Genomic DNA, 18,874 nt, shown 5'->3' with positions numbered 1-18,874 from the left:
GGCTGTGCACCGCGCCCCTGGGAGGCTCAGCGCCCGGAGCCGGGGAGCAGCTGGGCTTGCAGAGGGGGCTGGGTGGAGACAGGACCAGGGGGCCCCGATGTCAGGTTGCAGGGTGTGGGGCTGGGAGGAGGAAGGGGTGCAGGTGGGGGGGTGTATCTGGGACCTTGAGACCCTGTGGGACTTTCAGGCTGGCGGGACATGAAAACTCAAAACCACAGGGTGAACAAGTGACCCTTAGATGCAGATCCGCCCCCGACCCCAGGTGCCAAGTGGCTTCACAGTTCTTCTTCCTGCAGGAACGGCCTGGGCCCCGTGAAGGAAGGGGAAGCACAGTACGCCGTGGTCCACTGCACGGGGTACATCAAGGCCTGGCCCCCAGCAGGTAAGCAGAGCCTCGGCCGGCCTTCTGGGCCCTCCTCCATGCTGGCGGGGTGTGCATGGTGGAGCCGCTGCGGCAGGCAGGCACAGGGCCTCGGGTCGTCACTCAGCCACCGTGCGGCCGACTCGGCAGTGCCGTGTCACACTGGACGTGTACCTGGGAGAGCTGGCAACGGGTCCGCAAAGGAGTCGAATGTGAGTGCTCACAGCAGCGTTATTCATGGCGGCCAGAAACCGCGGACAGCCGAGCGTGCCCGTCCCCTGGTGAGCGGATGGTACGAGGTGACCACCCGTGCGGTGGAACCCATCCGTGCTGCCGTGGGCGTGAGCCCTGCGCACGTCAGGCTGAGTGAGCGAAAGGCGCCAGACGCAGAAGGCGTGTGACTTCATTTACGTGGACTGCCCAGAGCAGGCGCATCCCTGGGGACAGCAAGCTGGAGGAGGGGAAGCTGGAGAGGGACAGCTGAGGGGCTCCATATTTGTTTTTGAGGTGACAGAAAAATTTAAAGGTGGTGATGCTCACACAGCTCTCCAGGTCTGCTGAAAGCCTCTCCCATAAATATCGGTTTGGCCAAATTGATGGACAGAGTTTTTAAGGACAACCGTGTCCTTGCCGGTCGTCTGCCTGGCTGATGGACCGATGGCGAGAGGGGTGTTGGGGTGTTGGCGTCCCCCATCTAAATAGTGAACTCGCCTGTTTCTCCCTGTAGTTTTGTCCAGTCTTGCCTCAGATGTTTCGACGCTCTGCAGTTTGGTGCGTGCGTGTCTGAGGAATCTGGCGTCTTCTGGGAGAATTGGCCCCTTTGTCGCTGCGTAACGTTCTGGTATTTTCCTCGCTCTGAATCCTGCTTTGTCTGATGTCGGTTTATCTGCCCCGGCATTAGCACGAAACGTCTTTCTCGAGTTTCTTACACGGCCGGGCCTCGTGCTGGCGCGGACTGCGACAGCCTTTTCACGGGTGCGTTTAAACCCCTGGCGTCGGACGCTGGTAATGCGATCGGCACCCACTGTGTTTTCTGTTCACCGCGTCCTACGTTTCTTTTTTCCGTCCTTCTTTCTTTCTGCCTTTTCTAGTTTCACTGAGCTTTTTCATGTGATTTCTTTTTCTCTCTCCGCTTAGCACATCGATTATATTTCTTTAAAAATCGCTTTATCGTTTGCCCTAAGTTTGAAATACACATTTCCAAGCGACACGAATCCGCTGGATCGTCATATCATCCCACCTCATGGGACGTGCAAGCACCTTATGACTGGCTGGCCCTTCCCCCTCCTCCCACTTCTGAGAATAGTGCTCTCATTCGTTTCGTTCATCCTCTCCCCGTTTCCGGCCTCAGAGCGCTGTCTTTCCGCCACTTTATTTGGGCTCCCGGCCTGCGGTATTGTGGGAAAGGCCATGATCACGGCAACACTAGGTCATGGAACCCTTGCGGGGAGCGAGAGGAGGAAGCGGGGCCCACGGCGGGGGCGGGGACCCCACCCCGGAGTCCGCAGGAGGATCCAGGGCAGGCCTCCCGGGGTCGCGTGGGGTTCTGCGCCGTGACTGTGCCATGACCGTCGGGGGTGCCGGGTGATAGGGCCGTGGCACTCGTGATGTGTTACGTCTTCAACGCCCACCTTTCCCTCGGCCACGTGGGACGTGGTGAAAGGAGCCACGGCTGTTTATCTTGGAGAAAGAGAGACATGATTTCTGTCTCTAAGTATTTGAGGGGGTGTCCAACGAAAGAGGAATTAATCTTACTTAGGTCAGTTCCAGAGGCACAATGTGGACCGAAAGAGGAAAGTGACCACAAGGCAGGTTTTAATTCATTGGGGAGAAATGAGCAAAGGAGATGAAAATGGTATTTAAAAAAAAAAAAACATATATATATATGTATGTATTTGTATCGAGGTAAATATGTACACTAATAGCAAAAAATACAAAGACAAAATACATAGTGAGGTTCAGAAAAATCGATACTTTTCTGTATTGTCGGTGGGAATATAAACCATTACAAACCTTCTGTAGAGTAATCTGGCAGTACATAGTAAATGCCTTAAAATGTGCCTTTCTTAGCGTACAGGAATTTATTCTAAGGAATCAGATTTGTATGCGTTGCATGTTTAAGCATTATTCGTCATTGCAAAAACTTCGAATTAATCTGAACTTCAGCGGTAGAGAATTGGTTAAATAGCACGAAGCATTTATTTGATAGACCACAGGACAACCGCTAAGGAGGCGTGCTTTCGAGGGAGACTGAAGAACGAAGCCGAGTGCTAAGGAGTGTTACAAACAGCAGCAGACCGAACAGCGTTAACATCGCGATCCCAATTTTATTTTTAAATTGTAAACGGGTAGTGTATCTTTGGACTGAAGAATCGTACGTGGATCGGTGACCGTTGTCATGTCTGTGTAGTCGGTTATCGGCTACTTTTTTCTTCTCACGCCTGCATTTTCCACGTTCTCGCATCCGTTTCACAATGAGAGGAAACGACATCTGTGTGAAATGAACCGGAATTTTCCGAAGAGCGTTCCGGACGATCGATCGGATGGCGTGGCTTGCACGGAATTCGGAAACCGCGGTTTCCCGTTTGCTTTTGTTTTGTCGTTGCGTTCAGTTGTCAACGTTCCTATGAAGATGGAGGTTCAGGGGAACAAGCCTGCGCCCCACGCGATGGTTACGGCACACCTGCAGGATACGGCGCTGAGGCGCCCGTGCTCCGCAGCTAATACTGTTTCTGAAGTGGTAGCCACCTTCTTAGCACACAGAGCACTGTTTTGTGCTTACCATTTAGGTGCTCAGGACCAAGAGTGTGCTTCATTCAGTTACCACCCCACTGCTCAGCCCAGACCCGGCAGCCGGTCTGCATTTCTTGAAGACCAGAGGGATGGGTGGATGGATGGATGGATGGAAGGAAAGAAGGAAGGAAATGGACGGATGGAAGAAAGGGGGAAAGGAAGGGAGGAGAGAAGGAAGGGGCTCCGGCCTAGACAGAAGAAACAGTTGGCCGAGGGGGGCGGTTGAAAGAATTTCTTGCCCTAATTCCCAAAGGCGTTTACGGAATCCGCTTTTCCGGAAATCTTGAAGGTGGTGGAGACAGTCGTCTGGCCTGGATGAGGTGGCCGGAATGATGTCATTGGCACGCTAACCCTGTCCCAAGGCCGTGGGATTGGAGCTTCGGGGCAGTAACTCACTTAACGCTTGAATGATGGCCTCTAAGTGTCCGCAAGGAATGCTTTCTCATGAGCTCAGGTTCCTTAATCATAAGCAATGACTTGGTTAAGAAGTATGAAGATTCCTAAGCACCACAGTTGCTAAGAACGTCTGCAGGCGACCTTGGGCATTTCTCAAGGTGAGCAGAAGAGGCAGAGACTTGATGGAGCAAACGAAGGCCTCCTAAAGGGACCTTGACCACCCAGGTGCAGGTGTGAGGTGTGTTCAGAGTCGAAAGGGGGCGTTGAGGTCCGGGAGGTGTTGGCGGCCTCCACCCGCGTCTCCAGCCCAGCACCTTGCCTGTCGCAGGCCGATGGGCGGCCTGGAGCCGCGATGCACGTCTGCCGCGGAGGCCTCTTTCCGTAGCCATCATCTGGCCGGCTCGGTCCATCGCCCACCAGTGCCTGGGCCATCCCCGGCTGAGTGGCGGTGTCTGCACAGCAGGGCCCGCGTCTGACCCAGGGGCGGGGGCACTCAACCGAGACCTCGTGACCTCCCCCTGGGGCCGTCTGGGCCAGGAGCCCGTTGGCGCCCTGAGCGCGTTCCCGTCGGGGAGGCTGGTGCTTTCTGTCTCATCGCTGCCGGACTTCAGTAAGCCCTGGCCACGGTGTGCCGGACGTTACTGCCTGAGGTTACTGCGGGGCTCTGGCCGGAGTCCATGGTGGCCACTTCCGCAGACAGCTCATCTAGAGCAGCCCTGGACGTCCCGCAGTTTGCTTGCTGAGCGCAGCATGTCTGTTCTTCCTCCTCTGGACAATGTCCGAAGGCTGCTTGTCGGTGCCGAGGCCACCAACCCGTAGGGCAGTGGCCGGAGCCCTTGGCCGCTCTGTCCTGCCCACGTTTCCCGTGCCCAGCAGGTCTCGCCTCCTGCTCGTCCCTGTGCTCTGATGTCCTGGTGAGACCCCAAAGCCACGGCCTGGCTTGTGAGATGACGGATGGAGGAGGGTGGTCGGCAGAGCCCCTGCCCCCCTCGTTCTCGGGCAGGGCGGGGCGGGGCTGCCCTTCCACGTCCTGCAGGGAACTCTGGCTACCCGCATGGTCCAGGGCACGTCTTCGGCCCTTGAGGCACCCACGGCCCTATGCAGGAGACACGTGGGGGTGCAGGTGGGTCGAGGTCAGCACAGAGGCTCACGTCGGGGTGCACGTCACAGGGAGACTCCATCTGCTGGTGGTGTCAGGGCTGGTGTCCTTCTCCACCCTGTGGCCGCCCCTCACCGAAGGCTGGACAGGCAAGGGGAGTGACATTTGAGTGGGAACATAAGGAAGAGGTAGAATTTGCTGGTTGAAAGCTGCTTTACAGGCGTAAGGAACACTGGCTGAGGGCAGGGGACACGTAAGCGATGATACGGCTTTCATCTGTGAGTGTCCACCGCGTGCCAGGCTCCATGAAACTCCTTCACGTGCGTGATGCTGCTTCGTACCCACCACCACCCTGACGAGGCGTGGGCAGCTTCTTACTCACCTCCGTTCTGCAGGGGGCCCGGGAGGAGCGGAATGGCGAAATTAGCCCCGTTCCCACAGCCATGGCAAGGAGCAGGCTTAGGCCATGCGGCCGGACAGGTGGGCAGAGTCAGACCCTGGGGGCGGGCCTCGCGTGCTGCACCTGAGTCTGGAACCTTCTCTGCACTCTGCGGAGAGCCATTGAAAGCCACGGGGGTCGGGTTGAAGATCCTTCTGGAAGTTGCGTTGAATGAGAGGTGGGCAGTGATAATAGGCAAGAAGGCCCAGGGACCAGGGAGCACCAGCCCAGGGAGGAATTGCGGGGCCCGAATGAGGACGCGGCCGGGCAGAGGGAGGCGTGTGGGGTCCGTGGGGCTGTGGGCTGTGAGGTGATGGGGAAAGCCGGGGACACTGGGTGGGGACCGCGGCCGGGATTCAGACCCAGGAAGACCAGCTGCAGACTCGTGTGCTTAAGCGTCACACTGGGTCCCCTCCCCTTAGTGTGGGAAGAATCTGGGGGCTCTGGACTCCTAATTTAGGTTTTAGATGCATGGTCATTGTTGTTCTGTAGTAGTTACCTGTCTCACAGGAAGTGGGTTTGCCTTTTGCAGTGACATCCGTGACCACGTTGCCCGTAGCTGGTCAGCCCCCCTGCTTTTGTACCTTCGCGTCCACGGTCCCTCCCTGTCTTAGTTCATGTCTCAGCGCCAGCTGAGCCTCTAAATCAGGGGTCCCCCACCCCCAGGTGTGGACCGGTACCTGTTAGAAGCCGGGTGGCACAGCCGGAGGTGAGCGGCAGGTGAGCCAGCGAAGCTTCCGCTGTATCTGCAGCCGCTCCCAGCGCCAGCATCACCTCCAGCTCGGCTCAGATCCTCGGGCATCGGAGTCTCCGCGGAGCGGCGGCCCCTGGCTCCACGGAGGCTGCGGACGCCGCTCTGACAGCTTCTTTCCAGGAGGGTGGGTGGTGCTGCATCCCACGTCTCCGCCAGCGTTGGACGGGTTCCTCCTGCTGCTCTTCCGCGACTGCCCGGAGCGTCCTTGGGGCACGGGGTTGTCCCTCAGACCGTGGGGACACTGCTCCGTCAGCCCTGGCAGAGACTGTCGTGGAGAGGCCTGACGTCGGCCTCCATGCTGCTTTTCTCCCTCCGTGATTCATGCAGGTCGTTTCGAGTTTGACCCTTAGAGCTCAGGATGCTCGCTCGGCTGCGTCTGCCCGTTTTCATTCATTTTAACTGGGGGCGGGGGGACCCCTCAGCGTGCAGACTCAGCCTTTCTTCGCTTTGGGGACGTTCGTTGGGCTTTTCCAGGCGGCGGCGGCTTCTCGGCCCGCTCCGCTCACGCCTGAAGCTCCGTCCTGACTTGCGGCTCCGTTCTCCCTGCCACTTCGAGTTTTGCTCTAGTTTTTTATCCTTTTTCTTCTAAATTCTTGGAGAATTTCTCCATCCCAGTCCACTGTTCACATCTGCCATTTAAGTTTTTAAGAATTCGGCGTGGACGCTTTTTCGTCTGACGTCGACCCCTGCCGAACTAAGGTGGTCCCTTTTTCATAAATATAGTGTTCTCTCGAGTCACCCCGAGTAGCTGAATTTAGAATTTCTTCTTGTTTTTTTCTTCATTGAAGAAAGTCTTTTTTCTTCAGTCTTTTTTCTCTGCTGCGATTCCTGACCTCGGTCTCTCTTCCACGGGCTCGTGATTTTCTCCACGTGGCTGACCTCAGAGGTCGCTGTGCGCTTGTCCCCTGGTGAGGGACGAGAGGGGTCCCGTCGTTTGCCACGTGGGTTCCAGTGAGACCTTTCTGACGGGGACAGAAGAGGAGGAACGTTTGGCTTTGCTGTCACCTGACAAGGGGTCACTTGTCCGTGCATGAGGGCCAGCAGTGGGGCGCAGAGATGTGTAAGGTCACCAGCAACCCAGCGCGATGGACTGGCATCCTGTCCCTCCCGGGAGGTGGGAGGTGGAGATTTGCCGTCCCCAGTGTCCCCACGTCTGTGCTCATCTGAAGCTGCAGTGGCTCTAAGCTCTCAGGTCAGTCCTGCTGGGGGCCTCCTCCTTCACGGACGGGGAACTGGGTCTTACTCAGCAGTTCCCTCAGTCCCGTGTGGCCCACACACCCTACACGTCGACATTTTCTCCCAGCTGCCGGCCCGTTGGGGGCGACGCTCATGGTTTCTGGGCCCAACCCGCTCTCCTCCCGTCCCAGGCGCTCCTCGCCACCACGATGTGGGGACAGGTGCTTGTAACTCAGGTGGCCTCCATTTGCTGTCTCGAGCCAGAAGCGCCAGGTGTCCTTCCAAGCTCTGCTTTGCAAAGCGGGGGTCCATTCGTTCAGGGTCCCTGGCAGGAACCCCGAAATGCAAAGTATCTGCAAGTCAGCTTTTCCCAGAATGCCTTCTGAAGTCGCCCGTCCCCAGGATGTACTGTGGAGAAAGGGTTCCACGGCCAACCGCTGGGGACCGCTGCCTTCGGGACCACCCCCCGGAGAACCTTGGGGACCGCTGCCTTCGGGGAACCTGGGGGACCGCTGCCTTCGGGACCCCCCCCCCCGGAGAACCGTGCTCCACATCTCACGTTACGTTCCCTGAAGCTTGCGATGACGAAACCTCTCTGTCTTTGTTGAAACTATGCTTCCCAAACGTGTTTGGCCAAACTTACTATTATTATCATTTCTTTTTTTTTTTTTGCCTAAGACTTGTTAGTATTCCCCAGAGAAGACTCTGGAAGCGTGCTGTGAGCAAGTGGCCTAAATCGCTTGCAGCAAAAGGCAGTGGCCACCTCCTCGCCCAGTCTGGCGGAGTGCAGAAATAGGTCTTATTGACACGTGCGGGATAAGTCCCGGGTCAGGCTCCACCCAGCACGACCGGACAGTCGTCCAGCTTCCCACGAGCGTGTGCACAGGTCAGGTTGAGGAGGCAGGCCCGGCCAGCGCCGAGCGTCCTCCCAGACAGCAGTGTCCAGTTCTGCGTCCGGGCGTTGTTCACGCTACTCGGGTTTATTTGGACCTGCCTGGGGAAGAGTGTTTCCTGGGAAAGGTCATTTAGCGGAGGGCAGTAGGGCTTGTGAGGCCGATCACGGAGTCCTTGGAATCTGCTGAAATGGGGGAATGGCCACGTTCTGATTAAAAATGACTTTCACAAACGTTGCGGGTCCTGCTGGAAGCGTTTCCTCCTGGCCCGGCCCAGCCTCGGTCACGTGCCCCTCCTCCGAGCAGCATGCTCATCCCTCGGTCCTGACAGTAACCAGAAGGCATCGCGATGCTCCGCGCCCGCGTCAGCCGCGAACTTGAGAGGGGGACCTGGCTCTCGGGCACTGCTGGTGCGCAGACTGTAGCAGAGTGTTGGGCGCACAGTAGGTGCTTGTCAGGTGCGTCATACTCGGGCGATCTCACGAATTAGGAGCTGTGCGTGCAGACCCACAGTGTCAGAGCTGAAGAGGCAGACGGCCAGGGGCACGGCCTCCCTTTGCAGAGTTCCGTTCCTAGGTGGAAGGAGCTCGGCTGGGAACTGGTCAGTTTGGGGGCACGAGCGAGGGCCGATGCTGGCTCATCTCCACGGACGCGGGGCAGAGAGGAGCCGGTTGGAGGCGGGAGCAGGCGAAGGGAGCCGGGCACCGGGGGCCAGGCCCTGCCGAGTGCTGAGTCACTGGGGAGCTGCTGCCGCCAGCGGCTCTGACAGGAAGTTGGATGACAGCGTAGCCCCACAGCGGTGGGTGGCGGGCGGACTGCCGGACACAGCCCTGCCTTCTAGATGCCCACTCTGCACAGGTGGGGTTTAGCTTCTAGAAACTGGAGACAGCGGAGAAGCCAGCCCATGGAGCACTTCGTTGCACCTCTGAACCTTGTAGAACTGAAGGCTGAAAATGGCCGTGACGTCCCGCAGCTGAGGCGTGGAGGGGACCGGAGCATCACGGTTCTCTCGTTTCCCTTGGAAAAACGCCCGCGGCTTTCTGTGATGACGCCCCCTCCCCCGTCAGGACGATAATGGGCCCGCCGCCCCCACGGCCCCCTCCTGTCTTCAGTCGGTGACACGGGCCCGGAGGGGGGCCGTCATGCCCCCTCCTTCCTCCCGACGCCCCTCGGCAAACTGTTTACAGATTACGATTTACGGGAAATGGAGCTCTGTCTTCTGAGTCCAGGTTTATACAGAAAACACTCACAGCTTTCCCTTTAGATGAAAGAAGAGGCACGTTAGTTTTCGTGATTTAGTGGCAGGGTATTTGGAAAGGAGTCTTGCATCTGGGCCGAAGGTCTTGGAATTAAGCGTCCACCATCATCAGGCGTTCTCCCTCTATCCGGTAATCCAGGGCAGAGTTCCGAGGTCCGAATTTAAGGTTGGCAGCGGGTCTGTCTTTTCGATTGCGTTGGCACAGTCGCGGGCCCTGTGTGCGCCTTTTCCCTCCGTCGTAGGTATGTGTGGACGATGCTGTCACGTCTCGTTTCAGGAATGACTATACCTGAGGAAGATGCCGACGTGGGACAGGGCAGTAAATATTGCCTCGTGGCAATTGGAAGACTTCAGGTAAGAAGAAGCTCACAGCCTTTTTCGTCTCAAATGTGGGCTTAACGTCACAAAGAGCAGCGGCCTGCAGGTTTCCGAGCCTCTTCTGAGCTCGCTGCACCCAGAGTTTGTTGGGTTCCCTGTGTCTCACTCAGTGGGGGGAAGGACGAGGCTGGATCTGGGAGTGGAGAGGGGGACTGTGAGCTGTGTGTTCTCACCTTGCCGAGGGCCTGCATCCGTCCGTCCCGACACGTGTGTGCTTCTGCGAAGCCGACCTCTGCTCACGTCACACCTGTGTAAACACCTGGGGTGTACACTTCGGGTCTGCGGGACAAGGCACTGACTCGCCGCGCAGCCTTCCGCTTCCCACCCCCCCGCCCTGTTTCCAGACCTCGCCCCTGGGTGTCCACAGGCTCTCCCTTCCTCCCCGTGGTTCCCCGTGCCCCTCCCCGCTTCAGAGCCCCTTCTCCACCTGTTCACTCATCCTTTGAGACCCAGTCACAATGTCTCCTATATCTGTGTGGTCAGAATGCGCCATCGCCTCCCCGCACACCCCGGCACGGGGTCATGCGTCCGTCTCAGTGCCCAGGCCTGGTCTCCGTGGTCGTACAGTTGGTCGAGCCTGCCCCAGCCCTGTCAGCTCTCAAGGGCGGGGAAGGTGACTTCTCCATCTTGTGAAAGCACCAACTATGCTGAATAACGTGTTTCAGGCCCGTGACTCATGTGCCCTGGGCTCCTCGCTCTCCCTGTGGCCTTGGGTGCCTCCCGACCAGGGAGCCGTAGACGACAGAGCAGAGAGTGGGAGCCTCCCACGCCCCCGTCTCACCGAGCTCAGACAGATGAAAAGGCAGTTTCGTTCACGTGTGTTAAACACTGATTATCCCTCGCAGAGGGCTGAGGAGAAACTACTTGGGCAGATTTGGTCCACGAGTTTTGACTTTCCGAACGTTCTGACCAGTTCCTGGGACCCGCTGGCAGAGGGAGGTGGGCAGAGGAGAGGGTGTGGGCATTTCCCAGCACCAGCCTCGTGCCGGGCGTGGATCTGGGGTTCAAGGTGCGGTGTCTCAACTGCCCTGTGAGAGGACAGGTGTCATTGTCCCCACCGACCGACCAGGAAACCGAGGCTCGGGAAGGGGAGGAAAGCGGCCCGCCCTTCCAGTGTGTCTGTGTGGCCCGGGCTGTTTGAACCTCGTGGACTCATCGTGCCGATGGCGTGGAGGGGTCTGTGATGTGGAGTCCACGTTAATGCCCCTTGTCTGTCTCTGTTCCCTGTCCCTCGCCGACGCCGGCCACACCTCCTCGACGCGGCTCCCCCGCTCCAGGTGACCAGCTCCCCCGTGTGCATGGACATGAGCGGGATGTCGGTGCCCACGGAGTTCCTGTCCCGGCACAGCTCTGACGCGGTCATCACGTTTGTGGACCCGCGCTGCATCAGCGTGATCGGCTACCAGCCGCAGGTCGGTCTTCCTGAGCTCACGGCAGCAGCTGGGGGTTTAGCTTAGTGGAAAATGTGCTCATCTCATTGGTGGGGGATGCAGTGCAGCGGTGATGTGGGGGACACGCATAGAAAGCCACGTTCCAGCCTGGACGGGCGGGTCCTTCCCAGGCAGGAAAGGCCGGCATGGGCAACCGCACCGCCCCACGTGACCCTCCGTTTCTTGGCCGGGCCACGCTGTTTATCCACCGGATTTTTCACAAACGGCAGGAAAGATGCTCTATGAAAAGGGGTTAGTTTTTATTAAAACCAAACAGGAAATCTCTTTGGAAACTTAAAAAGCATATTAATATGAAAGACTCGAAAACGTCTTAAAGCAAAGGCGTCCACTTAATTTTCCCTAGCCCCTTTGTTTCTCGAATGTATTTAGAGCTTCTCTTGCAGGTGGCACATTTTCAAGTCTTTGTTCCAGACCTTTAAAAAGAAATAAAAGTCTATGTTATGAGAAGCACAGCAAGGCAGGAGGGATTGTTCTAGATTAAGATAAACCAACGAGATAAAATGACAGTATGCAGCGTGGGAGCCCTAATTAGTCCTCAGCTTGAAGACATATATAGCTATAAAGGCTTTTGGGAGGCAGTCGAAGAGATGCACATGGAACAGGGCATGGTTTTATTGTTTTTTTTTTAAAGTGTAACGTGATACATTATGGTTTAGTAAGAATGTCATTTTTATGAGATACATGCTTCGGTGGGGGGAAGTGTCATGCTGTCTGCTACACACTTTCAAATGATTCAACAAGGAATTTTAAATATGTGTGTAGGTATGAAGGATACTTATATATTTTCCTATACAGTTCATTTGTGTATATTGATATCTACATATATGGGAAAGAAAGAGGAAAAATGCAAATGTGGCAAAATATTGACAATTACTGAATCTAGGTAAAGGATACACAGGTGTTTATCAGACTATCCTTTCAATTTTTCTACGGATTTAAAATCTTTTCTAAATAAAAAGAATTTAAGCAAAAAAAGAAAAAGATCTTTGTTCTGAAGAGGAAAGTTCAGGATACGTTGATACAGGTACTTTAATTGCGTGTCTGTCGTAGAACTAGACACACAGTCCACAGTGAAACCCTGGAACTGTTCGTGTAGTTCCGACATCTCTGGATGCACGTAAACCTGACTCCGTGTGGCCTCCGGCGGCCATACGTCCCCAGCCGGGCGCACTGATCCTCCGGCACCTTCCATGGTGTCCGCTCCCATCGCGGTCCCCTGCTGATCGGGGGCCTGATCGATGGGTCAGTTTAGATCTCGTGCCATTTCACACACTTGCCGCCGGCCTGCTCTCCGGGTTGGCGTCCTCGGGAAACACGCCTTTGTTTTGGGTTAATGCTACGTCCTTCGAACAAAGCATCGGCCAGCGAAGGTAGATGGGAAACGGGCTTTTGACAAGGACCTTGTTTCATGATGACAACGATTCTCCAGCCACGGGAGAGCCACAGTTTCCACGTGTAAACAGTTCCGGTTTCGTGGGCAGCACATCTGCCTTCATGCTGCCATTTCCTTTCTTTTTGTGTTTATTAAAGTGTGTTTATTACAGTTTGCCTCTCCGGGGCAAACACATGTGAAATTGCATTTGGATGCCGCTGAGCTGGTGCCTTAGCACAATGAGAGGCCGGAGCCGAGCATGCCGGAGGGCGTTAGGCTAGGGCCCGGGGCCAGCCACGTGGCATGCCCTGGGGAGTCCGCCCGCCCCCACTGTCCCCCGTGTGATGAGGTGGGCTGGGGAGATGCGTGCACGGGCACAGAATGAACAGTGCGTGCGCATCATGAGAACACGGCATAAGGGGTTGATAAAGTGTCTCTCCTTATTCAGGATCTTCTGGGAAAGGACATTTTGGAATTCTGCCACTCCGAGGATCAGAGCCATCTGCGCGAGAGCTTTCAGCAGGTACCGCCAGTGCCCGCCGGCAGCAGGCGTGGAAGCCGGGCGTGCGTGGATGCGGTCGGCAGGCCACCGTCAGTCCTGCGACGGGCCAGGCAGGGCACAGGGCGCCGCCCGAGGCGTCAGTCAGGGCCTGCCGTGCAGCAGGGCACGAGATGGGGTGGAGGTTCGCAGTGGGGGGAGGACGCCGGAACGGTCCCTACAGGACGGGACAGTCGGGATGGGGCCCAACAGGCGAGCATGGAGGAAGTGGCAGGACATTCTGGACTGAGGGGCAGCACCCGCGGTGCAAGCGAACGTGGCCTCTTGGGAGAGCGAGTGGTCCCTGATGGCCGGAGCGACTCTGGCCGGCTTGTGGGGAGGACTCGGGCGGCGGCCAAAACGGGGCTGGCGAGGCCAGGGTACGAAGGGCCTCAGTGCTGGGCGGAGGAGTTTAAATTCTCTCCTGGCCCGTTCAAGTGAGGGGTCCTTCGAGGATTTTAAGGGAAGCGGTGTATTTGGAAAAGAACTGTGGCGGCCCAGCCGTGGAGGAGACACAAACGTGGAACGAGACAAGTCGGAGGCCATCCCGATGGTGCGGGCGACAGGTGCTGAGGCCGGAAACGGCCGGAGCAGTGGGCAGCGAAGGAGGCGGCCAGTTGAGGGGACAGCGCTGGGTTAGCGATGCCTTGGGCAGAGACGGGGAGGGAGAGAGAATGGGGGATGACTTCGGCGAGCCCGACAACTGCCTCATGGGCATCGCTACTGTTAGCTGTTCATTAAGCACCTACTATGCGCCGCACCTACTATGCGCCAGGCACTATGGAAAACGCTTTCGCGTAAACTTCCTTGGGTCCCTTGAGGACCTGGTACCCCCTTAGCCCGGGTCAGCGGGGATGAGAGAGAGAACAGCTTCCTCGGAGGGCTCCCGCGCCTCACTCCGGCCCCAGGAAGTAAAAGACCGGGTGGGGTCGGGAGAGGACGAGGGACCGCGTTTGCCATTCACCCCGGAGAGCAGGGCCCCGACACCCTGCGCTGCCCGGAGCGGCCCCCGCGACAGCAGACCCTGCTGTGGCAGGTCGTGCCGCGTCACGTCCGCACCTGGGGACCCAGCACTCCGTCACCCGCCAGGCACGGGCCCCCTGCGGCCCCGCCCGCCCCCCACGCTCTGCCTGGTGTCCACGGCTCGCGCGCGTCCGTCCTCCCCCTTCGGCCCGCTCCTCCAGGCCGCGAGCCGAAGGCTCTGCCCTCGACTGCCTCCCCTCCCCTCCTCTCCCTCGGCGCTTTTGCCCCGACACAGCTCCAGCCCAGACTGTCCGTCACGCTCGTCCCCTGCATCCGTCCAGGCACCTGCCCCACACCCACACTGAGCACTGAGGGGCCGGCGGTGGGGAGTGAGGTCGGGGAGGAGAGGCCGTCTCGGCTTCTGGCCCGTGCAGCCAGCTGGATGGAGGGGCAGGGAGTCAGCAGACAGCACGTGGCGGTTCTACGCTGCCGACACCGTCAGAGCCCGCTTGGTTTTGAAGAGGAAAGGGAGGCGTGTTACACCTGGCCCCGCCCCATTGCCAGCCCCAGTGTCGCTTGCTCTGTGAGCGGCGCCCCCTCCCCAGGTGGGAGGCGAGCCACAGCCTGGCCGGTCACAGGGGCAGAGGGCAGCAGGCAGCGGCCGAGCCGCCGTAGGGACCTCCTGGGCCCCTCCTTGTATCCTCTGGGCTCCAGCCACTGGCGGCCGGGGAGGGGCACAAATGTTGCCGAAGGGAAGTGGCTTATTTTGGTAAAAGCAGGGCAGTAGCCATGTCAGCTCAGAGTCAGCCCTGGACCCTGGAAACACAGGCGCTGGAGCGGCCCAGGCCAAGTGCGTGAGGGGTCTGCGTGTGGCGGGTGGCAGCGTGGTGCCGGCCGGGGGCCGGGGGCCCGGAACCCGAGCTCGCTCCGGATTCCCTCTCCGGTCCCGGCTCATCCGGAGGCCAGACGGGGGCGCGGAGCCCCTGAGGGTCCCAGCGGCTTCTGTCCCGGCACCTTCCGGCACAGCGTGCGAGCCGGGTGCAGGCCCGGCCTGTGTGGCCTGGCGTCTCAGCCTCGCACCCCAGCCTCGCACCCGGACTGAGCACAGTGTGTGTGCCGGCCTGGCCGCGAGGCCTGGACCCCAGGGCCTGCGGCCTCACACGTGCCGCCGACCCCCTCGCCCCTCCGTTCCCAGCCTCTGAGCGTTTGCCCACGCCCTGCCTCCCGCCAGGAGAGCCGGTCCCACACCGCTCCGCTCACGACTCTTACCCGCCGTCCAGTGTCCAGCGTGTGTCCAAACCCCCTGTCTGCAGGAGCCCTTTCTGGACCCTGCGAACACGCTGTCTCCCAACTTAGACTTGTCGTGATCTGATATGTAAAAGCTAAAGACTCCTGAAGTGAAACAGGCGTTGGCTGGTCGGGTTCTCACGTGCTGGTGGCCGAGTGAGCCAGCTGCAGGGCCGTGTGTGGATGGGGAAGTAGACGGAGGGTCCCCTCCGCTGGCGGCCCCCACGTGCCCGTGCTGTCTCCCCGCTTCCCGGTGCTGGCCCCACCGGACCCCGCGGGCCCCGCCTTCTGCCCATCTGGCACCGTCCCTCCTCCCGCGGACATCCTTCTCCGAATGTGTTCACAGGTGGTCAAGCTGAAAGGCCAAGTGCTGTCGGTCATGTACCGATTCCGCACGAAGAGCCGGGAGTGGCTGCTGATCCGCACCAGCAGCTTCACCTTCCAGAACCCCTACTCGGACGAGATCGAGTACGTCATCTGCACCAACACCAACGTCAAGTACGTGCGTGCCCTGGGGACCCCTGCTCCCCGCCACTGGGGAGTCTGCAGGGCCTGAGGCAGGCGGGGGGCAGGGCGGGGCCCCCTCCTCGTGGCCTCGTGGTGACCGCTCAGCACGGTTGGTTCCGGAGGCCCTGGTGCCCGGAGCATGGAGGCCGCAGAACAGAGCTGGGCTCCCGGTGGCTCCCGGCTGAGGCAGCTGCTGGCACCGGGTCCCCGTCCTGCGGAGCCGGAGCAAGCAGCCCCAGGGCCTGGGGCGGGGGCTGGGCGTGCAGGGACACGCGATTTCTGTGCCGCGCACTCGTCCAGGCGCTCCTCCGGGTCTGAGGCTGCGCACAGCCGCGCCCCACGGCGTCAGCACACGCCTGGGCAGCTCTGTGGCCTCCCGAGGAGCCGGTGAGCTGGGGGCCCGTGCGAACCTTCTCCCGCTCGTTCGTGAGACTGCCCGTCTCTGCCCCCTCCTGTCCGCCTGCGCTGTGGCCCCCAGCAGCGATGAAGCCGCTCCCCACGGGGCCTCGGGGCTGCTCCTTGCTTGCTGGAGCCAGGTGCCGAGTGGCGGCCACAGGGGGAAAGGCAGCGGTGAGGGGGACAGTGCCAGCCGGGGTCTGCGTAGCCTCGGAGCCGAGTGTCCCCGGGCTCACGCCTCCCGTGTCCGCTGCCACATGGGAGCCGGGCAAGCCTGTCTCGCTCAGAGCCCTGGGCTCCGCTCTTAGCGGATCCTGGCCCCCCACCTTCCGTCCACCCGTCTGCCTCGCCGCCTCCCCCACACCTGTGCTCCTAATCCCACTGTCTCCGCGTGACTGTGGTGCCCGCTGTCCATGGATGAGGCCCCGTCCCAGACCTCCTGTCGCTGAAGCCACTCCTGGACTAAAGGGAGGTTTTCGCTGCGGTCAGCAGAGGGCAGTGACGGCCGTGGACGCCAGCCGCCGGCCCTTTGAGTCTGGCTAACCCCGCAGCCAGCAGCCGGTCGGCAGAGGGCCACCGACGCTCTGTGCTTGGGCAGAGCTGGCACCCAGTCGCGGCCACCGCACGGGACCTTCCGCAGAGCTGTGGCAGTGGTCAGCGTTTGTGGGAAGCTGTGAGGACAAGGCCTCTTTGTCTTCCATGCTGCCCTGTTAGCCTAGTGCGGGAAGATGGGGTGACCCCCGAAGACAGGTCCCAGCTTCACGTGCGGCCACGTGCCCACGTCGCTCTCGTGGCGGTGGGTGGCAGCCCGGCCTGACGGGCATTGTGGCGTGCTGACGTTGGCCCCACACGGGCACCATGCTGCCCCGGAGGGGGTGGCCTGGACCTCCCTCTGCTTGCCGGGGCCGGGCCCTCTTCCCGGGCCTCCGTGACCTCGGCCGCTGCGTGCGTGTCCGTACAACCCCACAGCCCAGTCACGCCGGCGCCTGTCAGTGTGTGAAGCACCCCCGCGCATCCAGCGGTGGCCAGTCCTGGGCAGCAGCTGGCAGGGTGCTGGGCGGAGGGGGTAGAAAAGCAGAGCTGAGGGCCATGGGAGGGGCCGAAACCCCCGGTCACCCAGCCTCAGCCTGGACTCGTCCTGGTCCCACCCCATGTGCCCGCAGCAGGCGGCCTCATGGGACCTGGGGTCCTCCTCCTGTCCGGGCCCCGTGAGGCCTTTGCCGGGACTTGGGTGAGGGCCCGTCCTGCTCCCGGCCTTCTGTCCGGCGCCTGTCGAGCCACCCCACGTGGCCCCGGTCCTCTCCCTGTAACAGACACGCTGTCCCTGGTCCCCGAGCAAAGCAGCTCCAAACCCCTGCGTCCTGACTTCTCCGCAGCGGGCACGCAGACGGGGCTCAGTCGGGGCGGGTGTCACCAGCCTCGCCCCGGTCACTGAGCTTCCTGAGCCCCTGACGGCTGCGAGCCGGATCCCGGCCACCCCGGTGCCATCGCACTGGCGCTGAGTGCCCGCTCGCGGCTGCGTGCCCACCCTCCCAGGCTGAGTAAGGCCTCTGTCCAGGGAGCGTCTGCGTAATGGATGGTGTCCACCCAGCATCCTGACCTCCCTGATGCGGGAGGCCACCCGGACGGGAGGGACAGGAAGCCGGGCCGGACGCGTCTGGTTTGTCATCGTCAGCGCTCGGCCTCCGGCTCATGGGGGGCGGCACGTGGCCGCGGCAAGAAGCCGGTTCCCTCGCGGCTTTTCCCTCTGTAGAATTTGCAAGCGCAGCGAGGTTTATTTTAGTTCTCTGGCCGTGAAATGTCCGAGAAAGCTTCTTAGGCCTCTTCCCAGGGCGGGCGGCCACTGGTCAGCACTTCTTGCACGTGCGCTCAGCTCTGGACGGAAACGGGGCTGTGGGCGGACGTGCTGGTGTCGGATGGGGTGAGCGCAGTGTCTGGGGTTTGCAGCCACGCCTGAGACTCGTTTTCTATGGGATGGAGCTTTGTCTGCCGTAGGTGGGCGAGCAGGCTCCGTCCTGATGCCTCTGGCCCCCACCATGCCTTCCTGCAAATTAGAAGCTCCTCGTTTTAACGTGGGGCGAAGCCACGTAAATCTGCCGGCTTGGGTTGAACGTTCGCTCAGCATTAAACCCAGCTGCCTTCCTGAACTCAGTCTTAATTTTTTTGCTCTTTTAATGTCTTTCTACCCTGTATAAAACGAAGTCATAAGTCAAATCTTATTTCCCACGCATTGGCATTCTGAACTAATGGTACGGGGTTTAGAATCTTGATTTGGAGCATGAAAAAACAAAATAAGTTAAAATTGAGAACGGTTTAAAGACCCGTCAGGTGCAGCCCACGGTGCCTCGGGGCCCAGGGCAGGTCGGGCGCAGCCTCGTGCCCACCACCTTCGTCCCTGTGACTGTGGCTTGTTCCGCAGGCAGCTCCAACAGCAGCAGGCAGAGCTGGAGGTTCACCAGAGAGACGGGCTGTCGTCATACGACTTGTCACAGGTAACTGTCTGCCGCACGCCGTCCCGGGTGGAGGGTCCCCCACGCGGCAGTCTGTGCCTCCGTCCAGCCCTTAGCTTGAGCCCCGCAGCCCGCATCCGCCCACAGGTGCAGACCTGTGTACACGCCGTGGCCAGGTGGCTTCGAGAATGTCACAGGGCCGTGCGTATGCCCCGGCATTGGCCAGCTCAGACGCCAGCAGACGCAGTCCGAGCTCAGTCAGCCGCCCAGCCGTTTCTCCTGCGTCCTGTCCGGGTCCCTCCTTCCTACCTGGCCTTGTCTCTCCGCATGTCACCTGTACCCTCTACCTCCCCCACTCCCCCT

General features: G+C 59.8%; 1 protein-coding gene across 13 annotated transcripts in view; it reads left to right on the top strand.

Moving 5' to 3' along the window:
- Positions 1-18,874, top strand: part of ARNT2 (aryl hydrocarbon receptor nuclear translocator 2) — a 99,148-nt gene that overhangs the window by 51,396 nt on the left and 28,878 nt on the right. For 12 of the 13 annotated variants that reach the window (XM_025050108.1, XM_025050096.1, XM_025050089.1 and 9 more), the window contains 5 exons: positions 9,447-9,523; positions 10,825-10,959; positions 12,819-12,893; positions 15,505-15,656; positions 18,481-18,553. In XM_025050108.1, the coding sequence (XP_024905876.1) occupies positions 9,447-9,523; positions 10,825-10,959; positions 12,819-12,893; positions 15,505-15,656; positions 18,481-18,553 (512 nt within the window). Of the gene's footprint in view, positions 1-285; positions 383-9,446; positions 9,524-10,824; positions 10,960-12,818; positions 12,894-15,504; positions 15,657-18,480; positions 18,554-18,874 lie in introns of all 13 variants that reach the window. The other variant, XM_015593840.2, reaches the window with a different exon arrangement.

The sequence above is a fragment of the Pteropus alecto genome, unplaced genomic scaffold, assembly GCF_000325575.1.
Source record: "Pteropus alecto unplaced genomic scaffold, ASM32557v1 scaffold60, whole genome shotgun sequence".
In the NCBI taxonomy this organism is placed as follows: domain Eukaryota; kingdom Metazoa; phylum Chordata; class Mammalia; order Chiroptera; family Pteropodidae; genus Pteropus; species Pteropus alecto.
The sequence above is the reverse complement of the archived record's forward strand: the minus strand, read 5'-3'. Positions and strand labels throughout refer to the sequence as shown.